The sequence below is a fragment of the Drosophila bipectinata genome, chromosome XL (genome assembly GCF_030179905.1).
Source record: "Drosophila bipectinata strain 14024-0381.07 chromosome XL, DbipHiC1v2, whole genome shotgun sequence".
NCBI lineage: Eukaryota > Metazoa > Arthropoda > Insecta > Diptera > Drosophilidae > Drosophila > Drosophila bipectinata.
In genome coordinates, this window is record NC_091734.1 from 10,073,367 (window position 1) to 10,097,831 (window position 24,465).

Here is a 24,465-nt window from a genome sequence, read left to right on the forward strand (position 1 = left end):
AAACTAATCCCTTCATCCATAGCATCCCGTCAAGGACTATAGTCCCACGTCGGGGACACCGCTGAGCTCCAGTGGTGGCGCCCAAGCTGGCGGCGATCCCATCGTGGCACACTTTGTGGCCCACAGCGAGGCTTTGGTGGCCATGGAGTTTGATAGCTCCGGGATGTTGCTCCTTACGGCCGACCGGCGGGGTCATGACTTCCATGTGTTCCGGGTGCAGCCGCATCCGGTGGGTAGCAGCCTGGCCGCCGTGCACCACCTGTACGTGCTGCATCGGGGCGATACGAGCGCCAAGGTGCAACATATTGCCTTCTCGCTGGACTCGCGCTGGGCGGCCGTGTCGACGCTGCGCGGCACCACCCACGTCTTCCCCATCACGCCCTACGGCGGCGCCATGGGCGTTCGCACCCACACCTCGCTGCACGTGGTCAACAAGCTGTCGCGCTTCCATCGGAGCGCCGGGCTGGGCGCCGACGGTCGCTCCAGCTCCCCGATCTCGCACTCGGAGAGCATGACGTTCGTCCAGTCGCTCCAGCCGTACCACAATCCCACGCTGCCCCCCTACCCGCGGCCATCGGTGGTCCAGCCACTGGCCCAGCTGCGTCAGCCCTTCACGCTGGGCACACCGCCCGGATCGGCGGGCCTGGGCGTGGGCATTGGCGGCGGTGTCGGTGTCGGCGGCGGCATGACCTCGGGTGTCAGTTCGGGCGTTCATGGAGGGGTCGGAGGCGGCGGCAGTAGCAGCCAACGGCAGCGACAGCGCCTCTCCTCGCTCTCGGACGACAGCGGGAAGCCGTTGAGCGTCTGCTCCATATTCGCCAAGTCGCGATCCTGGCTACTGGAACCGCCCACGGCGACCAGAGAGGCACCGCATCGCGTCCAGCGAAAGGCGGTGGACTCGCTCTTCGTGATGGCCGGCCATGGGGCGCTCATCCAGTACGATCTGGACACGAAGCTACCCTCAAGTGAGTTTCTATTTTGATTGTCCGTCCTGGATATCCTTTTAATCCTTTATCCCCTTGTCCTGTGTAGATGTTGCCAAAGAGAAGATTTGTGATGACACGCCCATCGAACTGGAGGTGGAGGCCCGGGCCCAGTGGAATCTGGGCAGGCGCAAGGATGGATCTCATGAAATCAAACCACCGCTGGCGCTGGACAACTGGCTGATCAAGGATCGCCATGCCAGCCTCCTGCTGGACAGCGCCCATCAATTCGACGAGCCGGACGAGCGGGCCGAGAGCTGGCTAGCCCAGGTGGAGATTATCACGCATGCGGGTCCCCATCGTCGGCTCTGGATGGGACCGCAGTTTGTTTTCAAAAACTACAACACGCCCAGTGGGTAAGGACTCTCTTTCCTTTGGAAGGATCTAGAATCCTTAGTAATGCTCGTCTCCCCAACAGTTCCAACCTGAACCATGTGGACGCGGAGGCTGTAGAGATTGGCGTCACCAAGACGTCTAGCACAACGCTGCCTTCCACAGCAGCCGGCTCCTCATCCTTGGCCACTGGCTCTGGTGCCGCCAAGGATCGATCCAGTCCCCTGAACATGCCGCTGAGTGCCGCCGCCGCAGCTGCCGCCTCGGTGGGAGCAGTCGGCGTGGGTGGTGGCGGCGGAGGCTCATCCCTGACAAGTCGCAGTGGTGCCGGTGTGCCTGTGCTCATTGAATCGGGCTCATACAGTAAGTGGAGGAGCTGGCAGGACCTCCTCGGTTTATGATTCCAGCTACTAATCCTACCTCTGACTTCCAGGCAGCATCGAGCAGAGTCCCAAGCTGATGGATCGCTTCCGGCACGGCCATTTGGATTCGGATTACGGACATGGGGACACGCGTCTCAAGGAGGATCTGGCAGATGCTATGCGGGAATCGCCATCAACGGCGGCGGCGCGACGCGAGACATCCGGTGAGTGGCTGATCCAAGTCCTGGCAGGATAAAGGACATCCTTCATATAGACTTACTAGCATGTTGAAAGACTCTTCTTGTACAAGAGCTGATGGTTCCTGGAGATGGGGTCCGTTTGGGGATAGGTCCTCTGTGCTGGGGGCTTTGGGAAGGACGCTGTTATCCTTTCCAGCCCCCAGGATAAAGGGCTTGAGTCCCGATAGCCCAGATCCTGGAACTGGAAGCTATTTCGTTGATCTCTCGATGTTTTTGAAAATCTTTTTATATTAATTTAATTTTTTTTAATTTATGATTTAAATTTTAAATCAATGTTTTTTGTTTTAAAAACACACACACATATATATTTTAAAGAAACATACATTTTATATATATTTTTTAATTCTTATAATTTCCAAAACGCTTTCAAAATGAAAATGTTTAATTCGAAAAATATTTTTGGTGTTTTTTAAAAACAAAAAAGAATATAATAATTTTTTTTAAATTAAAAAAAAAAAAAGGACTTGAAACACCACGAAATTGGCATTGGTTGTTGGTTGTTGATAATGATAATGATGATAATGATATATCATGATGATAATGATAATTCTGATGATCCATTCCATTCTCCCTTCTCTTTCTCTCCATGACTCCCTTAACCCTTAACCTCTTAACCCCCCAAAAGCATGCTACTTTTGCTTCCTCATCTGCCTAATTCCATATCCTTGATCTCCATTTTGTACAAGTGTGCCTCTCTGTGTGTGTGTGTGTGTGTGCGTGTGTATTTGTGGTGTAAGTTGGTGTTTTTTTTTTTCTCTTCAACTCTCTTAGTTTTTGAACTTTTTTTACTTTTTCTAGCTGGAAAAAATGAGAATTTTTTATGAAAAATTAACCCATAAACTCTCTCTCTTTCTTTTGGTGTTTTTTGTTGTTTAGCCTTTAAAAAAATTGATAAATATTTTATAAAAAAAAAAAAAAAATTTATTCTAAATTTAAGCTAACAAAATTTTTAGATCACAGCAGAAAAGAAAAATCCACCACACCTTTTTGCCCCCCACAGACAAGCACACATACGCTTAACACCTGTTTGCCCCCATTGGTCGCTGTTTAACCCCTTGACCTTTGTGCACTGCTTTCTAAGGGTCCTTTGAAACTTTCTCTATAGGTTCCTCCCTAACCTCAAAATGCTTTCTTCCACCAAACTCACCACACTAGCATAGCACACCTCTTTTTTTCCACCTCTCTGTGTTTTCGCTGCTATAATTCTCAACCTCCTGGTCGGTGGCTTCGGTTTCTTTATGTTTTTTTTTAAATAATTCTTAAAAAATCCTAAAAAATTCGAAAGAAAGTAATTTCATTACACGAGTGCGAGTGAGACGGCTAGAGAGTGATTGTGAAATGAAGAGAGAAAGCGAATGGGTGGAGGGCCAGAGGGCCAGAGCGAAAGAGAGCGGGTGGGAAGAGAACAGTTGAGAGGAAAGAGCACATTAATCTACATGAATCTCTTAATAAAAAGCCAAAGCCATAATAATTTCGAAAACGCAACAAAAAAAATTTACAAAATTCACGAAAAACTCCAATTTTATATTCTCCAGTTTTCTTTATTATTTACCCAAAAATCAATGCAACATCGTGTACTTGTCACGCTATTTTTCTAAACATTTTTTTTTAAATTCTTTATATATTTCGTTTCGTTTTCACACTAAAAAAAAAAAACAATACAAAAAATAATTATAAAATAAATAAAATTTAATAAAAACAAAATCAACAAAAACAAATCAATGAACAAAATTTTAATTTCAAAACTTTAATTTTTTCTGTTTCACGTTCAATTTCATATTTTGTTAATTTTTTTGAGTGTTTTTTTTACGCTTCGGTCGATCAACTGCTCAAGAAAATGTAAAAAATTCCAAATACAAATATTTGAAGACATTTTTCGCAGCTCCAACAGCTTTAAAAAATAGAAATTCAAGAAAAATCATTAAAAAACAAAACAACAATGCAAATAAATATATTTAAAAAAATTAAACATTTTCGAAAATGAAAAAATTCTAAAATTCTGAAACTCTGAAATCAAAATTCCGCCTTTGGCTTTTTGTTTTTTGTTTCCTGTACGAAACCCACAAAAAATGATGCGCTTTTTCTCATAATTTGTTTTCTCTTCTATTTTCTCTTTTTCTCCGCTCTGTGTTCTGTGTGTGCCCCGTGCCCTGTCCGTGCCACCGTTGTTGCCCCGCCTCCAGCCGGTTCCGGAGTTCCGATCGCTTCCGACTACGTCCATCGCTCCGCTTCGGGCCCTGGCCGATCCTCGCCAGCCGGCAGCGTGGAGGCTATGGCGACCGTGACTAGCTGTGATAATGCCTGCTACTACGATGCCCTGGCCGAGCACGAGACGAGCCCCAACGATCTGGGCCTGGACGAGGCCGAGGAGCAGGAGCAGGATGTCGAGGGTGGCGCCTCCGCCATTGCCGCCCTGGCCTCGGTGCTGCCGAACATCTGTAGCTATTCGCGGGTGGAGAAGATGGTGAATCCATTGGGCACGGTGACGGACCTGAATGCCGGCATCTCCGGGGAGCTGCAGACGGACATGCTGGACGAGGTGGTCGGCCAGTTGGCCGCCGAGGAGACCGTTATCCATGAGAACTGTGACGAGGCCCTCTTCCGGCCGGTGGTGGCCATTTTCTGCAACGATCCGGTCGAGCGACGGAAGCTCCTGGCAAAGGGTGAGAAGGACGTGGGTGACAAGGAGGCCCCGGATGCAGGGGCCAGTTGCCAGCCCCCAGTGGTCCTGGGGAACAAGCTGATAGTGCCTGTCATTGCCAAGGAGGTGGACGAGGTGCTGGTCCAGAAGGAGAAGCAGAAGACCCAGAAGCAATCGCACAAGGTCCTCCAACAGCAGCAGCTCCAGCTCCAGATCCAGCAACAACAACAACAACAACAGCAGAAGCAGCAGAAGCAGCAGCAGCAACAACAACAACAGAAGGATTCCCTGAGGTCCTTGGCGGCTGCTGAGGATGCTGCTCAGGCCCAGAGATTTGCGGAACTGTCTCATCTCAACAAGCCGAAGGGTAATCCGGGCAAGAGCTCCAGCCAGAAGAGCGGGAGCGGTACCTCCGAGGACGAGGCCACTTCAGTCACCATTTCCTTGACGAAGTCCACCAAGAAATCCAAGGGAGGCAAGTCAAAGGTGGCTCTAAAAGCTCCGGAGAAGAAGGAGCCCGAGGAGAAAAAGCCCGAGGAGAAGAAGCCCGAAGAGTCGGATGGGGAATCGGATCATGCGGACAGCTTGCTGGCCAACAAGGGAAGCATTGCGGCCGTCATGGTGAGCAGTGCCAGTGCCCAGGGATTGAGTCTGCACGTCGAGACGGAGGAGGAGGAAGAGGAGCAGCCCTTGGTGGCAGATTCCTGGGATAAGGAGGACACCGAGGAGGAGCAGAAGGAGGAGGAACCTCAGCCCGTAAAGGTGGTAACTAAGAGAAAGCAGACATCGGGAGCCACAGCAACCATGACAATCGAAAAGAGCAAGGATAAGAGCAAAGAGAAGGAGAAAGAGAAGGAAAGAGAGCGCGAGGAGAAGCTTAAAGAGAGGGAGCGGGAGAAGGAAAGAGAGCGCGAGGAGAAGCTTAAAGAAAAGGAGGAAATGGAGAAACAAAAAGAAAAAGAAAAGCAGGCGAAGCTCAAGGAAAAGGAACGAGAGGAGAAGCAAAAAGAAAAGGAAAGAGAAGAAAAGCTCAAGGAAAAGGAGAGAGAGGAGAAGGAGAAACAAAAGGAGAGGGAGGCGAAGCTCAAGGAGAAGGAACGGGAGGAGAAACTCAAAGAAAAGGAAAGGGAGGCGAAGCTCAAGGAGGAGAAGCAAAAGGAGAAGGAAAGAGAGGAGAAGCAGAAGGAAAAGGAACGAGAGGCCAAGATCAAGGAGAAGGAGCGCGAGGAAAAGGAGAAGGAAAAACTGAGAAAACAGAAGGAAAAAGAACGCGAAGAGCAGCTCAAGGAAAAGGAACGCGAAGCCAAGCTAAAGGAGGAGAAGCTGAAGGAGAGAGAAAAAGAAGAAAAGCTTAAGGAGAAGGAAAAAGAAGAAAAGCTCAAGGAGAAAGAGAGATTAGAAAGAATTAAAGAGAAGGAAAGGGAAGAAAGGATCAAGGAGAAGGAGAAAGAGGAAAGAATTAAAGAAGAGAAATTAAAAGAAAAGGAAAAGGAGGAAAAGCAAAAGGAGAAGGAGAAGGAGAAAGAAAAGGCGGAAAAGCTTAAAGAATTGGAAAGAGAAAAGGTAGCGAAGCTTAAAGAGAAAGAACGCGAGGAAAAAGAGTCTGAGAAGAAGCTGAAGGAGAAAGAAAAGGAGAAGGACAAAAAGGGCAAGACCCTGGAGAAGGAGAAACCTGTAGAGAAGACGAAACCCCAGCAAGATTCACCCTCCGCCTCCGCCTCCAGCTATGTGGTTAAGGTCGTGGAGACGGCCGCCAATCCTCTCAAGAAACCAGTGGCTGTCCCCCTGCCCGCCAGTCCCTGGAAACGAGTCTCCGCCGAAGAGACACCAGCCAAACTGCCGGCAGTCCTGGACTATCCCAGTCTGGGCAACAAGAAGACCACCAAGAGTCCGGAGAAGAAGCGGGACGAGAAGCTATTGCCCGGACTGATCACTCCACCCAAGGAGGAGTCACGGTCGCCAGGGGCTGCGGCTGTCAAAGACAATTTCGAGGACTTTCTCAGTGGCCTGAAGCCACTAGAGGCACTGCCACCGCTGCCGGCTCTGGAGCCCCTGGAACCGCTGGGGGCGTCCAAGAAGGATGCGGACAAGGACACCCAGCTCAGTCTGATCAATTTCGAGAGTCCGCTGCTGGAGAATGCAGCGATTCCCAGAACCATTTCCCCGCCGCCCAGGGGCTTTACCGAGCAGACTCTGGTCCTGGCACTTTGCGGCTCCCTGCACTACGAAAACGAGCAGGAGAGGATCAAGGATCAGGACCTGGACCAGGAGCTGGAACTAGAGAAGGATGGGGAGACGGAACCGGAACCAGAGTATCTGCCCTTGAGTACGCTGGCCCTGCAGAAGTCCACATCCACTTCGAATAACTCCTCGGGCTCTGAGGAGATCGTCATCATGGAGGAGCCGGCCAAGAAACTGAGCAAGAAGCACAAGCGCCTGAAGCAGCTCCAGCTCCAGCAGCAGCAGCGGGAGAGGGAGCGCGAGCGGGAACGGGAGCAGGAGAGGGAGCCGGATGACGAGGAACTGCGTCCGCTGATCAGTGTCAGCATGTGCGATTCCCAGCTAGAGATGCCGGAAGGCGGGAGCAAGACCACGCCCGAGGACAATGAGCAGCTGGAGCCGCAGGAACCGGAACCGGAGCAATCCCTGCCCGAGGACCTGCTTCACTTCGGCAGCAGTGGCGTTGCCATGGGCGCCCTGGTGGCCACCGCAACCACCACCACTTCCACCACAACGGACAGCGAAGGACCCGTGCCGGCCACCACTTCCGACGACAACCTCGTGTACGGCTCCTCCTCGACGAGCAGCTCCACGCCGCACAAGCTCAAGACCAAGAAACTGGAGCACAAGATCAATCTTATTGCCGCCATCGAGGCGGCCACCTCCTCCTCGACGTCCTCGGCGGAGGAGAGCAGTGTGGAGACCACAGTTCATCCGGATCCCACGGGTCTGGGTCTTGGCACCGTATCCCAGGCCGCGGGTGGAGCCTCCGCCGGTGCTGGTAGCTCGGGCGCCAGTGGAACGGCCGGTTCGTCGCTTCCCGCCGCCCCCGGCAGCGTCACCGCTGTGGGCCTGGGGGTGGGCGTGGCCAGCCCGCCGAGTGCCACAAAGAAAAAGACGAAGCGCCGCAAGAGATAAGAATTAGCGATTTGTTTGCTGTGCGTCTTCAGCTTGGTGGTCCTGTGGCATCTGTATGCGAATCGGGAGGATCCCGGCCATCGGATAGCCACCGCCCAGGCGCTGCAGCAGTCGCCGCCGTTTTTGTCCCAGCCGTCACAGGGTCCGGTTAGGGAACCAGATTCTGGACAAGGACAAGGTTCAGTACCAGGACCAGGACCGGGACCAGGACCGGGAGTAGGACCAGAAGATCAGGTCCTAAAACCGGACAGAAGCAGCGGACAGTAGCCAAGTCGAGACAGCAGCAAACATCCCCCCTTCACACCCTCACTCTCTCTTAGGAGATCTACCCTCCCCTTGGAATCCTTGCCAGAAAATGGCTTAGATCCTTGCAAGGATCATAAACAGATTCTAGAAAAAAAAAAATGAGAAATATATCACTCTTCAGTAAACACAACAACAACAAAAAACAAAAACAACAAAAAAAAACAAAACAAAATACACAAAACACTGCAAAAAAAATTGTGATTTATCGAGAAAAAGAGAACAGAAAACAAAAAGTTAGTTTTTAATGTTAAAATTAATTTAAAAAAAAAAAATAAAATAAAAACCCAAAAACGACTGTAGAAATTCGTTAAAATACAAAAAAACGATAAAAAAAAATACACAAGGAAAAAAAATGGACAAAAAATATTTAATTACTAACCAATTTTTATGTGCAAAGTTATATTGTTAGCTATACATATTTCTATAAATTATATACATAATTATATAACACAAACAAACACTTATATTATAAAGATAATTATAATAATTACATAATGCTCTCAAATTGTATATAAAAACAAAACACACACAAAAAAAAAACAGAAAATAATTTACCAGAAAATGCTAGAAATTTTTTAAAACTGATATCCTGCCCCAGCTTACTCACACAAACATACACCAACACACCGACACACACACACTCATGCAGCTATATATCCTGTAGGAAGAAACAGGACCATTAATCGGTCAGTATATAGTAAACTGATCCGGAACTAATGGCTCCCAAAACTAAAATATACAATAAACACTAATTGTCCAATGTCACAATTGTTAGAAATTGTTTTCAGGCTTTCGTTAAGTTTTCTCTCCAAGGACTCTCGTATTTAATTGTGCCCCGCCCCCTTATCCCCAACCCTTTTCAAAGTCCTTCTTTTTTTTTTATTTGTTCATCAATATTTTACTGTATTTGTTAATTTATTTAATTTAATAGCAATGGTCTCTCGTAGGAATTTACTTTATAATTTCCTCTTTTTTGTTTTTTTATGTTTCGTTTTTTATTTTTGAGTTTGTTTTAATTTTTTTTTTTAATTAAGATTGTAAAAAAAAGAGAAGAAAATCCAATTTTTTTTTTTGTTTTCGTGTATATATATATAAAGTTATATCTAACTCGCAGTATTTATGATTTACGATTGAGAAATGGATATAGACGGTTTTGAAAATTGAAAAAATGAGGCAAGGAAATCGCTAAACACTAAAATTTAATTTAATTAAACGATGTATAATTAAATAAATGCAATTTTAGTTAAAAACAAAACAAAATCTGATTAAAAATCTTTCTTGTTTTTTGGAATGGGGGGTTTACTTTTCAGGTTTTATGAAATCGGGGATAATGTTGGTATTTGTTTTTGGTGGAGTTACTAAATAGACTAACTAAGTGTAACTATCTGACTTACTTACTTTGAGTAACTAACTAAGTTACCAAGTGGAGTTATGTCGTTTTAAGAAATATATTATCTTGCTGAGCTACATATGCTATATAAGCAAGATAATTACTTTATTATAACTACTATACTAAATAAAATATATGTATGTATGTCGCTTTTATTTATTTTCGCTTGGCGGTATGTTGTTTTAAAAAGGATATGCGTATATGTATCTACATCAGTGATCGGCACGGGCTTATCCCGAGGGGATTCTCTGCCACACCCACACAGTATAAATGTGTGAAACGTATCAATGTATTGGGGTGCCGACCACTGATCTACATATATTTTTATCTTAAGAAGATCCAGAAGAACATAACTTCTTTGTATTAAGCTACATATATCCTTTTTATATATCTCTTCTTATATATTCAAGGTTTGGCTAAAATTTTAAATGTTTGGATTTAAAAACTGTATAATATGTAGAGTTAGACAGTTTTTAAAGCCAAAAATTTAAAGTTTATTGGTATATGGTATGGTGGCAAGATATATGGTGGAAATGGTACAATTACCATAAGAAGAAATTGCCATAATTCTCTTTCTTTTATGAATATTTAAAGTTCATAAAACATAAATCTATAAAATCTTTATGATTATCACCATTAATTCCAGTATATAAAAAAAATACAGATATTTTTAGATAAGCAATCTGGTTATTTTTAATAAGCAAACTTTACTGATTTTACTGATTTAACTAAGTTGTCTTTTAAAATCTAGTAACAAGTCAGTGTTGCTGTGAAATCACTTTCGAAATCACAGTCCAAAGAATAATACCACTTCCGAAAAAAAAGCAAAAAATAAAGCAAGAAAAGTTTAAATAAAATAAAATTATAATAATAATAAAGTATAAAGTATAATAAACAAAGAAAGAACCAAGAACTAAGATTATCTCGTTGCTATTGGATATCATCGTATCTAATTATATAGACCATAATATAATATAATAAATAACAAAATGAATAACTTAATAAACATTATTATAAATAAAATAATAAATAATTCAATAAGTAATATTATTAGCAATATAATAAGTAAAAGCATAATATTATTAATAATAATCCCCGCAAATAACCTTATACCGTATCTCCTTTCCAGGTCACTATTTCGCCAAGGACCAGTTGGATGGATTTTCCCATAATAACAACAACAACATCAACAACAACATAATCCCAACCAAAGGCAACCTGAATCCCAAAGGAGGAGGCGGTGGCCATCAGCAGCAGCAGCAGAAGTCGGATGCCACTATCGAGTCTGGCGGAGGAGATTCCTATCCGATCCGGAACTCGTATGGGGAGCAGGGCATTGGCGGCGAACTGTCGACGGTGGTGAACATCGAGATCTTCGACGATCAGCTGAGCATGAGCAGCATCAGCACCAACAGTCGCCTGTCGCTGGAGGGACCGCCGGCCCAGTCGTCGCCACCACTGAGTCTGACCAACGGTGGCCTGATGGACACCAATCTGATGCATTTCAGCGAGAGTGCTGGAATGGGAGGAGGACGTGGCGGTGGAGCTGGAGGAGGGGGTGACGCCGTCGGCTTATATGATGACGAGGATGAGGATCAGGATGAGGAGCAGGAACAGGAGAGGGAGCGGGGCTCCCGGCGGAATTTGTGAGAGTTAATGCAGCGGGCCGGCCAGCTCCATTTGCGAAACATATGTTCGCATCTCTTCAAGCCGCGTCCTTCTTAAAAAAAAAAAAACCAGAAAAACAAAAAAAAAACTCGTCTCTTGGTGCTTTTGTTCTTCCCCGTATCCTTTACCGTTAGCAGCCCACAACCGTATCTGTAACCCCACACATTCGCAACTGTATTTGTATCTGTTTCTGTAACCGTATCTGTATCTGTATCTGCAACTGTGTTAGTTAATGGCTTTCTTTTTTTTTGGATTTTTGTTTATTTTGAAAAATTCTCTTTTTAAAAACAAATTACAATGAAAACTAAAATGTGAAATGCCAATGCAAAAAAAAAGGTAAACAAAAATTAAAAATAAAACGATATATATAAACATAAGAAATAGATCAGATCAGACCTCAGCTGAATGCCGTGATATTTAAAATAAAATTTAAACAAAAAAAAAAAAGATTGAGAATAGTGAGATGAGAAATGAAAGAGGCGAAAATACAATACAATATTAAATATATATAAATATGATTAGCAAATGGCAACAAGAGATCCACACAAGAGGAACCACAAAATATATGGATACTATATGTATGATGAAAAAGTACGATGAAATGTGTAATAGAATAGTGACTCCATTTACTTACCTTAGTCTAAGAAATGAACGTTTTTTTCCCCTCAACATTTATGTTCTTTAAGATATACATATATATATATACTTTATTTTATACTATACTTTTTCTATGTGAACCGAGAACCAAGTCCAGTTTGAAACATCCCACTATCGAGAGCATTGTGAGAGCACTGCCAGAGGATCCTGGATGGAAAGGACCTCTGCCTGTAACAGTTAACCAACCAATTCCAAATCTTGATTCTGCCTTCAGCATTCGCAGTTTCTTTTTTTTTTTTAGTTGATTCTTAAAAAGATTCATTCCAAAAATAAAAACAAAAAAACCAGAGAGAAATCGAAAACCGGAACAACATTATAAACATTGAAAATAAAAACATATCCATATCGCTCCAAAAAAATACAAACATACAAAAAATTCAAGCTTCATATTCAGATATATTTTTATGAATCTACACTATAGATACGAATATATATTATAATATATATATATATATTTACATATATATATATTTAAAGAAAGAAGCCTTCTGAGAAACGCAATCCCAAATAAAAAAAAAATAAGCAATAAGATTTTTTTTTGGCTCTTGTTGCCGCTTCCTGATTCCAAAAACAAACAAAAAACTGAGTAACTGAGATCACTGAGAATAAAAATTTATTAAAAAATAAAAACTAAATAGATACATAGATACAAAAAAATAAACAAAAAAAGATAAACCTTAAAAGCATACACACACACACGCATACTGCTGGCCAGGTTGAGGTTGTGGATAGAAGATTGCAAATTTTATATACAAAACAAAACAAACAAAAAAAATTAAATATATATTTAAAACAAAAAAACACTGAAAAAAAAGAATAGAAAACAGAAGAAACGTTGAAGGAGAAGAAACAAACATATTTTTTATACTTGAAAACTATCGTCTTCATGTTGTATTTCTATTTCAAATTGTTTTATGTTTTTTTTTTAAGCTCCCTAAGTTAGTACGCCGATATGACTTCACATATATATATATATATATATTCATATATACGCCCCTAATCATACGATATATGTCGCAAATTGGCAGACAATTTACTTAAAACCTATATATATATATCTATTCGATATATTATTCGACGTTCATTTCACGTCATCGCATGTCTTTCCTTACTCCCTACTCCCCCCTTAGTTAATCAAAAATTTAAACAAAAGGAGAAAAAACTGCTTAAAAAATATATATACAAAAAAAAGAACTTTTTTTAATTCATTTGTATAACCTAATGTGTCATAGAATTCATTTTGCGGAGTCGTTTTTCGAACTCGACACCACCATATACTTATAAATAAATGCATAAACTAAAAAACCTCACGATGAATGGTTTAATTTTGTTGGATCTGTTGGGATGGATATAATCCATCAATCCAGAAATCGTTTAAGATATTCCGCTTGAGAATCGGATCAGAATTAGGGAAGATATAGACATCGCAGTGGGCCCTATAGGGGAATGTCTCATTTTGAAGGGACCCCGAAATCACGAAAATTGGACAAAAAATGTAAAAAATATTTTGTCTCAGGATTTTGATGCAGAATGGTGGGAAATCGATCCAGAAATCGTTTAAGATATTCCGCTTGAGAATCGAATCAGAATTGGGGAAGATATAGACATCGCAGTGGGCCCTATAGGGGAAAGTCCCATTTTGAAGGAAAAATGGACAAAAAATGTAAAAAATATTTTGTCTCAGGATTCTGATGCAGAATGGTGGGAAATCGATCCAGAAATCGTTTAAAACACTCCGCTTGAGAATCGGATCAGAATTGGGGAAGATATAGACATCGCAGTGGGCCCTATAGGGGAAAGTCCCATTTTGAAGGGACCCCATCAGGAAAAATGGACAAAAAATGTAAAAAATATTTTGTCTCAGGATTCTGATGCAGAATGGTGGGAAATCGATCCAGATATCGTTTAAAACACTCCGCTTGAGAATCGAATCAGAATTAGGGAAGATATAGACATCGCAGTGGGCCCTATAGGGGAAAGTCCCATTTTGAAGGGACCCCATCAGGAAAAATGGACAAAAAATGTAAAAAATATTTTGTCTCAGGATTTTGATGCAGAATGGTGGGAAATCGATCCAGAAATCGTTTAAGATACTCCGCTTGAGAATCGAATCAGAATTGGGGAAGATATAGACATCGCAGTGGGCCCTATAGGGGAAAGTCCCATTTTGAAGGGACCCCATCAGGAAAAATGGACAAAAAATGTAAAAAATATTTTGTCTCAGGATTTTGATGCAGAATGGTGGGAAATCGATCCCGAAATCGTTTAAAACACTCCGCTTGAGAATCGGATCAGAATTGAGGAAGATATAGACATCGCAGTGGGCCCTATAGGGGAAAGTCCCATTTTGAAGGGACCCCATCAGGAAAAATGGACAAAAAATGTAAAAAATATTTTGTCTCAGGATTTTGATGCACAATGGTGGGAAATCGATCCAGAAATCGTTTAAAACACTCCGCTTGAGAATCGAATCAGAATTGGGGAAGATATAGACATCGCAGTGGGCCCTATAGGGGAAAGTCCCATTTTGAAGGGACCCCATCAGGAAAAATGGACAAAAAATGTAAAAAATATTTTGTCTCAGGATTCTGATGCAGAATGGTGGGAAATCGATCCAGAAATCGTTTAAAACACTCCGCTTGAGAATCGGATCAGAATTGGGGAAAATATAGACATCGCAGTGGGCCCTATAGGAGAAAGTCCCATTTTGAAGGGACCCCATCAGGAAAAATGGACAAAAAATTTAAAAACTATTTTCTCTCAGGATTTTGATGCAGAACGGTGGGAAATCGATCCAGAAATCGTTTAAAACACTCCGCTCGAGAATCGGATCAGAATTGGGGAAGATATAGACATCGCAGTGGGCCCTATAGGGGAAAGTCCCATTTTGAAGGGACCCCATCAGGAAAAATGTACAAAAAATGTAAAAAATATTTTGTCTCAGGATTTTGATGCAGAATGGTGGGAAATCGATCCAGAAATCGATTAAAACATTCCGCTTGAGAATCGGATCATAATTGGGGAAGATATAGACATCGCAGTGGGCCCTATTGGGGAAAGTCCCATTTGGAAGGGACCCCATCAGGAAAAATGGACAAAAAATGTAAAAAATATTTTGTCTCAGGATTTTGATGCAGAACGGTGGGAAATCGATCTAGAAATCGTTTAAGATATTCCGCTTGAGAATCGGATAAGAATTGGGGAAGATATAGACATCGCAGTGGGCCCTATAGGGGAAAGTCCCATTGTGAAGGGACCCCATCACAAAAAATGGACAAAAAATTTAAAAAATATTTTGTCCCAGGATTTTGATGCAGAATGGTGGGAAATCGACCCAGAAATCGTTTAAAACACTCCGCTTGAGAATCGGATCAGAATTGGGGAAGATATAGACATCCGAGTGGGCCCTATAGGGGAAAGTCCCATTTTGAAGGTATAGCCCTCCTAATAATACCACTCTTATAATTTGTTTTTGTTTAAAACTTATTTATTTATTTATTTTTAAAAAAAATTTTAATATTATTCAAGAGAGTTTGCACAATAGTCTGTGGGTCCTGGGATGATCCTTGATGTATATCTGAGGGTTTGGATATGTCTAGCCCCTGCGGCGGTTGCTCCTCCTCTTCGACTCCTTCTTCTTGGACTTGCTCTTCTTGCTCTTGTTCTTCTTGTCCTTGCTCTTGTCCTTCTTCGTCTTGGTCTTGGTGACCTTCTTGCCCCTCTTTATAACGTTCTTGTGGCGGTAAGTGTGCTTCTTCTTGCCAGACTTGGAGGTGGAGGCCGCTGTCGTGGTGGTGGTAGTGGTGGTGGTGGTGGTGGCCTCGGTGGTGGCGGTCGTGGAAGAGTTTGAAGAGGTGGATGTGGAGCTGGTGCTAGGGGTGGAGCTAGAGGTCGGGGTGGCGGTTGACGGAGTGCTCGCCGGGTCGGATGTTGAAGCCGGGGGGGTGGTAGAGGTGGTGGCGCTTAACGCCGGATCCACTATGAACGCCAGGCAGGCGAGGATCAAAACGCAAATGAATCGCATTTTTAAGCTAGAGAGGATCAGATCAGATCGGATCAGATTGAATTGGATGAGATTATCCAAGAACTGTGCTTCTTTTGGGGTTCTGTTGGTGGCTTTTATACTTCCCGAGATCCACATCTATCCACAGCATCTACAAGCTATTTAATCTGGACAAACATAGCCTTCTGTTCTATAACTTTCTTGTTTCAATAAGATGTGTTTGCACAAAACACGCTCGAAATATCCATTCTATTTGCTCTTCAGGAAAGAGAAATTTGGCACTATTTGCCAAAACCCCAATACCCCAAGAGGGTTTCTAATAAGACTACCAGTCTCTAATAATAGTAGGCCATACTAAGTACTACCTACTACCAAAAATTTTATCAGTTTCTTTATTTAATTATTTTTAGTGATGTGACGTGGTTTGTTTAGGTTCTGTTATAGAGTTATATTTAAAATAGTAATCATTAGCAGAGGGTTTTTTGTTAAAAAAATCGTTTTATAATTTAAACATCAGAGTTCGATTAATATTTAAGAAAAAACCAATTTTACATGGTATCTATGTCTATATATTATGGTTCTTAAAAGAAATGTAACTTCTTATCTTATAAAAAATATACCCCTATATAATCCTATAATCATCCCTAATCCCAATCCCTAATCCTAGGGTTATAATCCATATAACCCTATAATCAAAAATATCTTTATTTTGAAAGAAATGCGTTTTAAGTTCATAAATCTAAAATCTATAAAAAAATGCTCCATTTATCCTTGTTATTATATTTTTTCAAAAAACCTTTCTGATATTCATTAACTGGGCCATTATCTGTTTAGACATAAACTCTATAGACCTAACTCTAACTCTAACTCTATATGTGTTTGGATTCTATAGACCTAATTTTTGGAGCTTCTTATTTACTTATTTCTACATAGTCTTCTGTTTTGTGAAATCCTCTGGGATATTTTATAAAATAGATCTAATAATGGAATATTACAATACATTATTTATGCCTTTCAAATAGATATAGAATATCATATAGATATTGCAATTTATCATAGCTTTTTTACTATTTCCTTGGTAGAAAGGATTTTCTTCACAAATCTCTTGGTCATCAGATGTCCCAACGCCTTTTTTTTTTGGTTAGACACGAAAATCATTTTTATAAAATTCCTTTATAAAAGGAATATATATATATTCCTGATTCCTTTTGATTCCTTTAGGGATTATTGTGTAGATACTATAATAACTTAAAAATAAAGAAGGTATGGGCCTTTTTTTGAATTTTCTTGAAGCTCTTCTGAGCTTTATTTTATTTTGAACTCAAAACAATTATATGTCGTTCCTGTTATATAGTATACTTACATATATATACTAGTTCCTTACTAAATGGATTTTCTAAAAAGTTGCAGACTTATATATATGTACAGACAGATTCTATATCATGATTTAATAACTACAAAGATAGTATAGAACTGGTCCCTTTTAAATAAATGTGTTAATAAGACCCATAAAGATACATACATACAGGTATAAGATTCCTATAATTTATGTTAAACCTTTCCTAACATTATCTTAAAGATCATTATGACTACATTCTGTACTTTGAACTATATAATTTATATAATATTATTCGTATGATACTTAAAAGCCAAGCTCAGACGATCTGTGTGGATTTGATTTGACTTTGTTTTATTATATCATTTGTGGCGAGGTCTAATAAATTGGTTCCGTTTCGATCCCGAGACTGGTCTGGTCCCCAAACAAGGTCAATGTCAACGGTGAGTGTAGATGGACAAGGGCACTGAAAGAAATTGTTCAAAAAATCTAAAAAAAATATAAAAAATTATGAAAAATGAAAGAAACTTATGTTAGAAAAGAAAATTACTTTTGGAAGAAGATTATGAAAGAAACTCATCATCTTTTAATTTCTTTTAGTGTTTTCTTTGGTATTAGATCATGTTGTGTGCCATCCATCATTGTACCATTTTTGATGATTGATGGTTGGGACTACTGCACTTAATCCCCCAGAGAGAGAGTTATGATTTACAGATCAGTTGATTGATCATTCAACCATTTAAAGTCGTCTAAAAATAAAACATGAGATAATTAATATTATGTGAGAAAAGGATTAGATTTCGCAAGTGTTTCTGTTTTTTTAGATCTCCTCTTCTGCTTTCCCCGAAACCAAGGCCGTCAAATGGCAAAAAAAAAAAAAATAAATAAATATTTATTTGCAAAAAACAACAGCAACATTAACAGCATCGCACGCAGCATTCGCCACAATGGCCCCCCTTTGTTGAATTAAGTGTTCCCATTGTTCTCATTGTTGGAGAGGCTAAGAGCACCGTCCAGGGTTGCCAGGCAGGCGGGCATGGGCTTTGAGATCTGTGGGATCCATGACATTTGATTTGTTGTCCGTAAGCCACCTATGTGTGTGCTTACTTAAGAGTATGTGCTTACTTATGTAGTACTTTTATTATTAAAAAATTCCTTTAAAACTTAAACTATTTCTCTTTAAGGCTTCAAAAATACTTATTGCTCTTAAAAATACTTATTCTGTTATGTTTTTAATATTATAAAATAAATATAAAGTCCAGAAAAACCTAAACTTCTATGAAATAAATGGTAATTAGACGTACAAGTCCTTTTTATGGCGACCGTGACAAAAGAAATAAACTACATATAAAACTATGTTATCATATACTCAATAAAATGTAAAATGGAAACTTATATAAGTATTTTAACCCAACTGCAATACCATCTTTCGTTTTTAAAATTAAAAGTTTGAAGAAAAACCCAAAACAAGTAGTCCTTGAGTTGTAATATTTGAAATCTCCAATAATAGTAGGCTGGAGAGGTATAGCCTTTAAATTAGATCTCGTAGACTGTTATTCATTTCTAAGTTTTCAATCGGTGAACATTAATTCACCAGCTCCCGAAAAATCAAAATTATTTTCTAAAAAATATATTATTGCGATTGTATTTTGTGAAACGTTGTAGTCTTTCTCACATTCTCACATGAATCTCATTGATTTGATTTTCTACGATGTCCTGCCAGCTTGGACGCTATCCGGGTTGTCAGCATCGGCTATTGGAGGAACTGGGTCGGGCTGGTGGGGACTCGGAGCTGCTCGACTTGGACGCTCTAATCGAATTGCCCTACCTGAGTGCCTGTTTTAATGGTGAGTACTACAGAGAAATGAAGTAAATCCCATCCATCCTCCAATCCCGGCTTTTTGTAGAGAGTCTCCGGATGTATCCGGCCTCTGGGTGGGCATCCAAGACCTGTACCCGGGACTACGAGTTGCTGGTGAAGCTCCGTCCCGGCGACAATGTGATGATTCCTGATATCTACCCGGAGCCGGGCGAGTTCCGACCGAAGCGGTTCCTCGATGGCGGACTCAAGCGGTCCAAGCAGCAGGGCGTATTCCTGGGCCTCGGGAATGGCCAAGAAGATTTCCCCAAATTTGGGGGTCTCCGTAGGCCGGCCGCTTCCATAAATAGGCCCAAACTTAATGGCCTTAAATAAGGCCTTTATAAGATCCTCATATAGGACCTTAGAACACTCCGATCATATTCCATATGCACTACTTTTTTTTTTGTTTTGTGATTTAACGATAACTTGATGATAATGATGGACCACTAATAAAAATTTAAGAGTTAACTCTTCTTTAGACTCTTTGGGGCTCTATAGAGTGGATGGCATTCTGTTGGGGAATTATGTTACCGATGGGTGTCCAAATAGACCCTGGAAATGCCCATAAACAAATAGTAATTAGACATACAAACCTTTTTTATGGCGACCGTGACAAGGACAACAAACTCAAAGAGCCTCTGTTGTATGTACAGTATATAGGTGTCTAAAAGGTATGAATTTTTGCTAAAGAATCTAAAGAATTTCCCATAATATTGTTATTAAGTCAATATATCAATCATTATAGCACGTAAGCCTAATGAGATCTGAGTGCCTGAGTCCAAAGTAACTACATTTTCTCAGAAACTAGCAATTTATTTGCTTAGCAGTTGAACTTGTTTGGCAGTTAATTCGATAATTGAGCTTCCATGAAGCCGCAGACATGCAAACTATTACATCTTATTTGATATAGTAGTAGAGTAGTAGCCCATCATATGGGTTCGGGAAACACGCTACCCCAAAACGATTCGTGCCGCCCACCGCCCACTCACCGCCCCGATTTAGAATCACCCTCTGGGTTTCAGTATCGTGTGCGTTGTCGGCATGCTCGGATCGCTGTTACTGGGACTTGCGACGCTACTGGGGCTGATCTATGGCTTCCTGGTATCCAACTTTGGCCACTGGCGGCGGCGAGGAGTGCTGGAACCCAAGGTCTTTCCACTTCTCGGATCCTTTCCCAATGTAATATGGCCGCGTCAGCACTTTACCATCGATATGCAGGATATTTATATGTAAAAGTATGATTCCCGGTACTAATGGACTAATAATAATCCTTATTTTGATGTACAGGCGATATCGTGAGACAAACAGCTATGTGGGATGCTTCCTGCTGAGAGCTCCCAAGCTACTGATCCTGGAACCGCGTCTCGTTACCGAGATCTTCGTGAGTGCCTTTCGGCATTTCGAGGATAATGATGCCTCGCGCATGGTGGACCCAGCCAAGGACCGGCTCATCGCCCGCAATCCTTTTGTCCTCCAGGGCGACGATTGGCGTCGGGAACGAGCCATATTCTCCACCTTGATGACCAACGGTCGGATCCGAACTCTGCACTCCATCATGGAGCGTGTCTGCCGGGATCTTTGCGACTTTCTCACCAAGGATACGACAGGCGGAGGACCTTATGATGGAACTGATGTAACTAACACTCTGGAGAAGTGCTTTCCGGTTTTAAAATTTTTCTCAAATCTCTTCCAGCTTGGTCTCCGTTTCACGGGAGAAGTCCTATTCGACTGTGTCCTGGGCATACAGGCTCGAAGCTTCAGCAAGGACCCCCTCCCAGTGGTACAACAGAACCAGCAGATGTCCAGCGAAAATATAGGCCTGACCATCGCCGGAGCAGTTTCTGGTCTTTTCCCCAACCTGCCCAGACGCTTCCGTCCGAAGGTCTTTCCACGCTCATACGACCGCTTCATGGGCGGGGTCATAAGCGAAGCCCTTCGCCTCCGTCGCTCCAATCACCAGGAGAGGAACGACTTCATCAACCACCTCCTGGAGCTACAGAGGGAGCACAACCTCACCGAGGAGGATCTGATCTCTCATGCCATGACCTTTATGTTTGATGGTCTGGACACCACCTCTACTAGTATTGCTCAGTGCTTGCTTTTGGTGAGTTCTTAGATAGAAATAGGTCTACTTATGGACTTATAGAGGTGCTCCAATAGGATCTTAAGAGATCTGAGAGTCTAGAAGATATAAAAATATCATCAGCTGGTATAAATTCCCTTTTTGGTGCTTTGGGACCAGTGACTCCACTATGTTCCTTACCAGGGTAGGGCATGTTGACCTAAGGTGTTCTTGCCCTTTAATCCTCCTCATGACGACCTTGTAGACTGTTCCCCATGGGTCCACCTTTTTTGTGGCAACTCGTCTTAAATTAAATAGTCGAGAGTATGCTTTATATTCTAAATATTAAGATTTAGTTTCTTTTAAAACTATAATTTTATTGAAATTGCCTGAGAGTTTGTATAACGTACCGGGTATCATATATACCCTTCTCCCTATACAAGTAGTCCTTGAGTTCTAATTTTTGAAATCTCCAATAGTAGTAGGCTGGAGAGGTATAGCCCTCAAATTAGATCTCGTAGACTGTTATTCATTTCTAAGTTTTCAATCGGTGAACACCAACTCACCAGCTCCCGAAAAATCAAAATTATTTTCTAAAATATATATTATTGCGATTGTGTTTTGTGAAACGTTGTAGTCTTTCTCACATTCTCACATGAATCTCATTGATTTGATTTTCTACGATGTCCTGCCAGCTTGGACGCTATCCGGGTTGTCAGCGTCGGCTATTGGAGGAACTGGATCGGGCTGGTGGGGACTCGGAGCTGCTCGACTTGGACGCTCTAATCGAATTGCCCTACCTGAGTGCCTGTTTTAATGGTGAGTGCTACAAAGGGACGAAGTAAACCCCATCCATCCTCCAATCCCGTCTTATAGAGAGCCTCCGGATGTATCCGGCCTCTGGGTGGGCATCCAAGACCTGTACCCGGGACTACGAGTTGCTGGGCAGCCACAAGGCGGAGTCGGTGAAGCTCCGTCCCGGCGACAATGTGATGATTCCGGTGTACGGCCTACACCATGATCCTGATTTCTATCCGGAGCCAGGCGAGTTCCGACCGGAGCGGTTCCTCGATGGCGGACTCAAGCGATTCAAGCAGCAGGGCGTATTTTTGGGCTTCGGCAACGGGCCGAGGCAGTGCGTCGGGATGCGTCTGGGCCTGGCCATGGCCAAGGCCGCACTGGCGGTCATCGTCCAGCGGTTCCAGGTGAAGACCAATGCCCGTACACTGGCGGGCAACCAACTGGATCCCAATATCTTTGTCGGCGTCCACAAAGGCGGCATCTGGCTGGACTTTGAACCGCGTTCGGCCAAGATTTCCTAAAATTTGGCGATCTTCGTAGACCCCTTCCATAAATAGGCCCCCTACCTCATGGCCTTTTTAAGATCCTCATATAGGACCTTAGCTAGAACACTCCGATCATATTCCATATGCACTACTTTTTTTTTTGTTTTGTGATTTAACGATAACATGTTGGTAACGATGGATCTATAATAAAAATTTAAGAGTTAACTTGGAGTTGTTTGGACTCTTTGGGGCTCAATAGAGTGGATGACATTCTGTTGGGGAATTGTGTCATCGACGGGTGTCCAAATAGAGGCCATTCATCAATAGGCGCTCGCGGAGGCATTGAATGCATTTACATTTCATACACTCGGAAAAATAACTTGCCAAAAAAATGTGTGCTATGATTTAATAGTAGTATAGTACTAATATAATAGTAATAGTATAATAGTATAATAGTATATATACTATATAGTATTTTAATTTACACATCTAGTTCTTGTTCTCTTCTAGTTCTAGAACTAAATGTTTTTTTTTTGCCTTTCATACTAGTAACTAATATTTGACACTTCCATTTAGTCTAAAAATTTTGGTAGGTATTTATTATAACTTTAATAACTCTGGTAAGAGCTTTTACCAAAATTGTACTTATCTTTTTTTAACCAGAAGCTAAAACGTTTGATTCTCCATATAATATATGTATCTTCAAAGCTTAAACACCATTTAGTCTGAAACTTTTGGTAGGTATATATTATAGACCTTGTCACTCTAGTAAGGCCTTTCACTAGAATTGAGCTTCTTTTTCTCTTTTTAGCGTCTATATATCATAAAATCTTTAAAGTTCAAGAACCATTTTCCGAAGCAAAACTTATATCTCTAAAGTTTAAACACCATTTAGTCGGAAACTTTTGGTATGTATTATAACTCTGGTAAGGCCTTTCAGTAAAATCGTACCCCTCTTAATCATTCCAGCGTCTATATATCATATAGTTTAGGCACCAATTTCCAAAGCAAGGCTTATATCTCCAAAGTTTAAACACCATTTAGTCTGAAACTTTTTGTGGCAGTGTAGTCCAACCTTTGTAACTCTGCTAAGACCTTTCACTGAAATCGTACGCCTCTTTTTCCCGAGCGGAAGCTGAAAAGAAATCGAAAACCCATCGCCGAGACCCAAAAACTGAATGGAATCCGGAATCCGAATGAAACCAAATTGCGAAGGTCACGCTCATTGGGGGATTGGACACGCCTTCGGGCCAGTTAATCATGGGACAGAGAGACATCACGAATAAATACTGAATTATCTATTTTCACATCGGATCATGGGTCTATACATATGTATATCAAAGAGTATATTGCAAAACCTTTTAGGAGACTCATCAAAGGGCTTCATTTTCATTTAAAAAGCTTTAAATTATGGAAGTCTATGGGCGGGAAAGAGGTGTTGCATGTTTATATCTTTGATTTCGAATTATAGGTTTACTAAATATGTGGGTTTATGTTTTATAATTTTTATAAGAGGGGTTTCGAGAAGGGCAATTAAAGATTAAGAAAAGAAATATTAGAAAGGAAAAGCTATTGGTAAAAAAAACATATAACAAGATAATAAAAATATAATAAAATTATCCACAAATTATCTAGAGTCTATAGGTCTATAAAATCTGAAAAAAATATCTGTTGAAAATTCCCTATTATACCACTTAAAAATTGCATTCAAAAACCTTGACTCATTTCGGTTTCTAAAGAATAAATAAATATTGTGACAAGCTCTTTGTTTCAACTTCCCATTACGAATTCAAGGTCTCCCCAATTACCAATTCTCCAAGTCCCCCTATCCCTTTCTTCTCTCCAATCCGCCCATTAAAACCACAACATTATTTACATATATTTTACGTAATTATATATTTATTTATTAGGTAAGAAATTCGAGTCGCTCGTTAATATTGCATGCAAATGATTTGATTTCGATTTTCTGTTGATTGCAGGTCCGGATTGGTTTTGGCTGGAAAATGTGTGTGTATGTGGAGAGTCCGGGAATGAATCAGCGACAAATCCGTAATTCCGTAATTCCGTAATCCGGTGATCCGGTGATCCGTAATTCCAATGGAAATGCATGCGAAATAAAGTTACTTTTGTGGAAGAAATCGTTTCAAATCGGAGGAGAAAAAAAAATAGTTAGCGCTTG

The 24,465-nt window shown here is 41.5% G+C and overlaps 4 protein-coding genes and 1 long non-coding RNA gene across 7 annotated transcripts in view; 3 read left to right on the forward strand and 2 right to left on the reverse strand.

The window, feature by feature from the left end:
* Positions 1-11,528, forward strand: part of rudhira — a 19,824-nt gene extending 8,296 nt beyond the window's left edge. Inside the window, exons 4-8 of one of the 2 annotated variants that reach the window (XM_070281648.1) lie at positions 23-965; positions 1,033-1,339; positions 1,402-1,679; positions 1,750-1,902; positions 4,122-8,550. In XM_070281648.1, the coding sequence (XP_070137749.1) occupies positions 23-965; positions 1,033-1,339; positions 1,402-1,679; positions 1,750-1,902; positions 4,122-7,717 (5,277 nt within the window). In that variant the 3' untranslated portion in view covers positions 7,718-8,550. Of the gene's footprint in view, positions 1-22; positions 966-1,032; positions 1,340-1,401; positions 1,680-1,749; positions 1,903-4,121; positions 8,551-10,542 lie in introns of those variants that run through there. The other variant, XM_017233646.3, reaches the window with a different exon arrangement.
* Positions 11,529-15,333: 3,805 nt separating this feature from the next.
* LOC108120117 (protein new-glue 3) lies at positions 15,334-15,814 on the reverse strand. Its single transcript, XM_017233633.2, has one exon. It carries the CDS (start codon positions 15,760-15,762, stop codon positions 15,334-15,336), a length of 429 nt encoding a protein of 142 aa, XP_017089122.2. The 5' UTR covers positions 15,763-15,814.
* A 1,133-nt stretch (positions 15,815-16,947) lies between these two features.
* Positions 16,948-19,766, reverse strand: LOC138926692 (uncharacterized). The gene is made up of 3 exons (XR_011443302.1): positions 19,532-19,766; positions 17,628-17,826; positions 16,948-17,566 (listed from the first exon to the last, which is right to left on the reverse strand). It is a non-coding gene; the product is annotated as an uncharacterized lncRNA (long non-coding RNA).
* On the forward strand, positions 18,628-19,406 carry LOC108120123 (probable cytochrome P450 28c1). Its single transcript, XM_017233639.3, has 2 exons — positions 18,628-18,924; positions 18,985-19,406. The coding sequence occupies exons 1-2, from the start codon at positions 18,789-18,791 to the stop codon at positions 19,269-19,271; spliced, it is 423 nt and encodes a 140-aa protein (XP_017089128.2). The 5' UTR covers positions 18,628-18,788; the 3' UTR covers positions 19,272-19,406.
* Positions 19,767-19,950: 184 nt separating the features above from the next.
* On the forward strand, positions 19,951-24,401 carry Cyp28c1 (Cytochrome P450 28c1). 2 transcript variants are annotated; one of them, XM_017233638.3, is made up of 5 exons: positions 19,959-20,167; positions 20,226-20,571; positions 20,632-21,042; positions 21,696-21,819; positions 21,877-22,511. In XM_017233638.3, the coding sequence occupies exons 1-5, from the start codon at positions 19,980-19,982 to the stop codon at positions 22,320-22,322; spliced, it is 1,515 nt and encodes a 504-aa protein (XP_017089127.2). In that variant the 5' UTR covers positions 19,959-19,979; the 3' UTR covers positions 22,323-22,511. The 2 variants fall into 2 exon arrangements, with proteins under 2 accessions (XP_070134963.1, XP_017089127.2); XM_070278862.1 differs by lacking the exons at positions 21,696-21,819; positions 21,877-22,511 and adding an exon at positions 24,266-24,401 and having other exon boundaries at positions 19,951-20,167.
* The last annotated feature ends 64 nt before the right edge of the window (positions 24,402-24,465 follow it).

Bases quoted from the DNA above. Each gene is read 5' to 3' on its own strand.
- LOC108120117 (XM_017233633.2), bottom strand. From the start codon at position 15,762: ATGCGATTCATTTGCGTTTTGATCCTCGCCTGCCTGGCGTTCATAGTG.
- LOC108120123 (XM_017233639.3), top strand. From the start codon at position 18,789: ATGTCCTGCCAGCTTGGACGCTATCCGGGTTGTCAGCATCGGCTATTG. The intron at 18,925-18,984 runs GTGAGTACTACA...GGCTTTTTGTAG, and splicing joins CCTGAGTGCCTGTTTTAATG to AGAGTCTCCGGATGTATCCG.
- Cyp28c1 (XM_017233638.3), top strand. From the start codon at position 19,980: ATGCTCGGATCGCTGTTACTGGGACTTGCGACGCTACTGGGGCTGATC. The intron at 20,572-20,631 runs GTAACTAACACT...AATCTCTTCCAG, and splicing joins GACCTTATGATGGAACTGAT to CTTGGTCTCCGTTTCACGGG. The intron at 21,820-21,876 runs GTGAGTGCTACA...CCCGTCTTATAG, and splicing joins CCTGAGTGCCTGTTTTAATG to AGAGCCTCCGGATGTATCCG.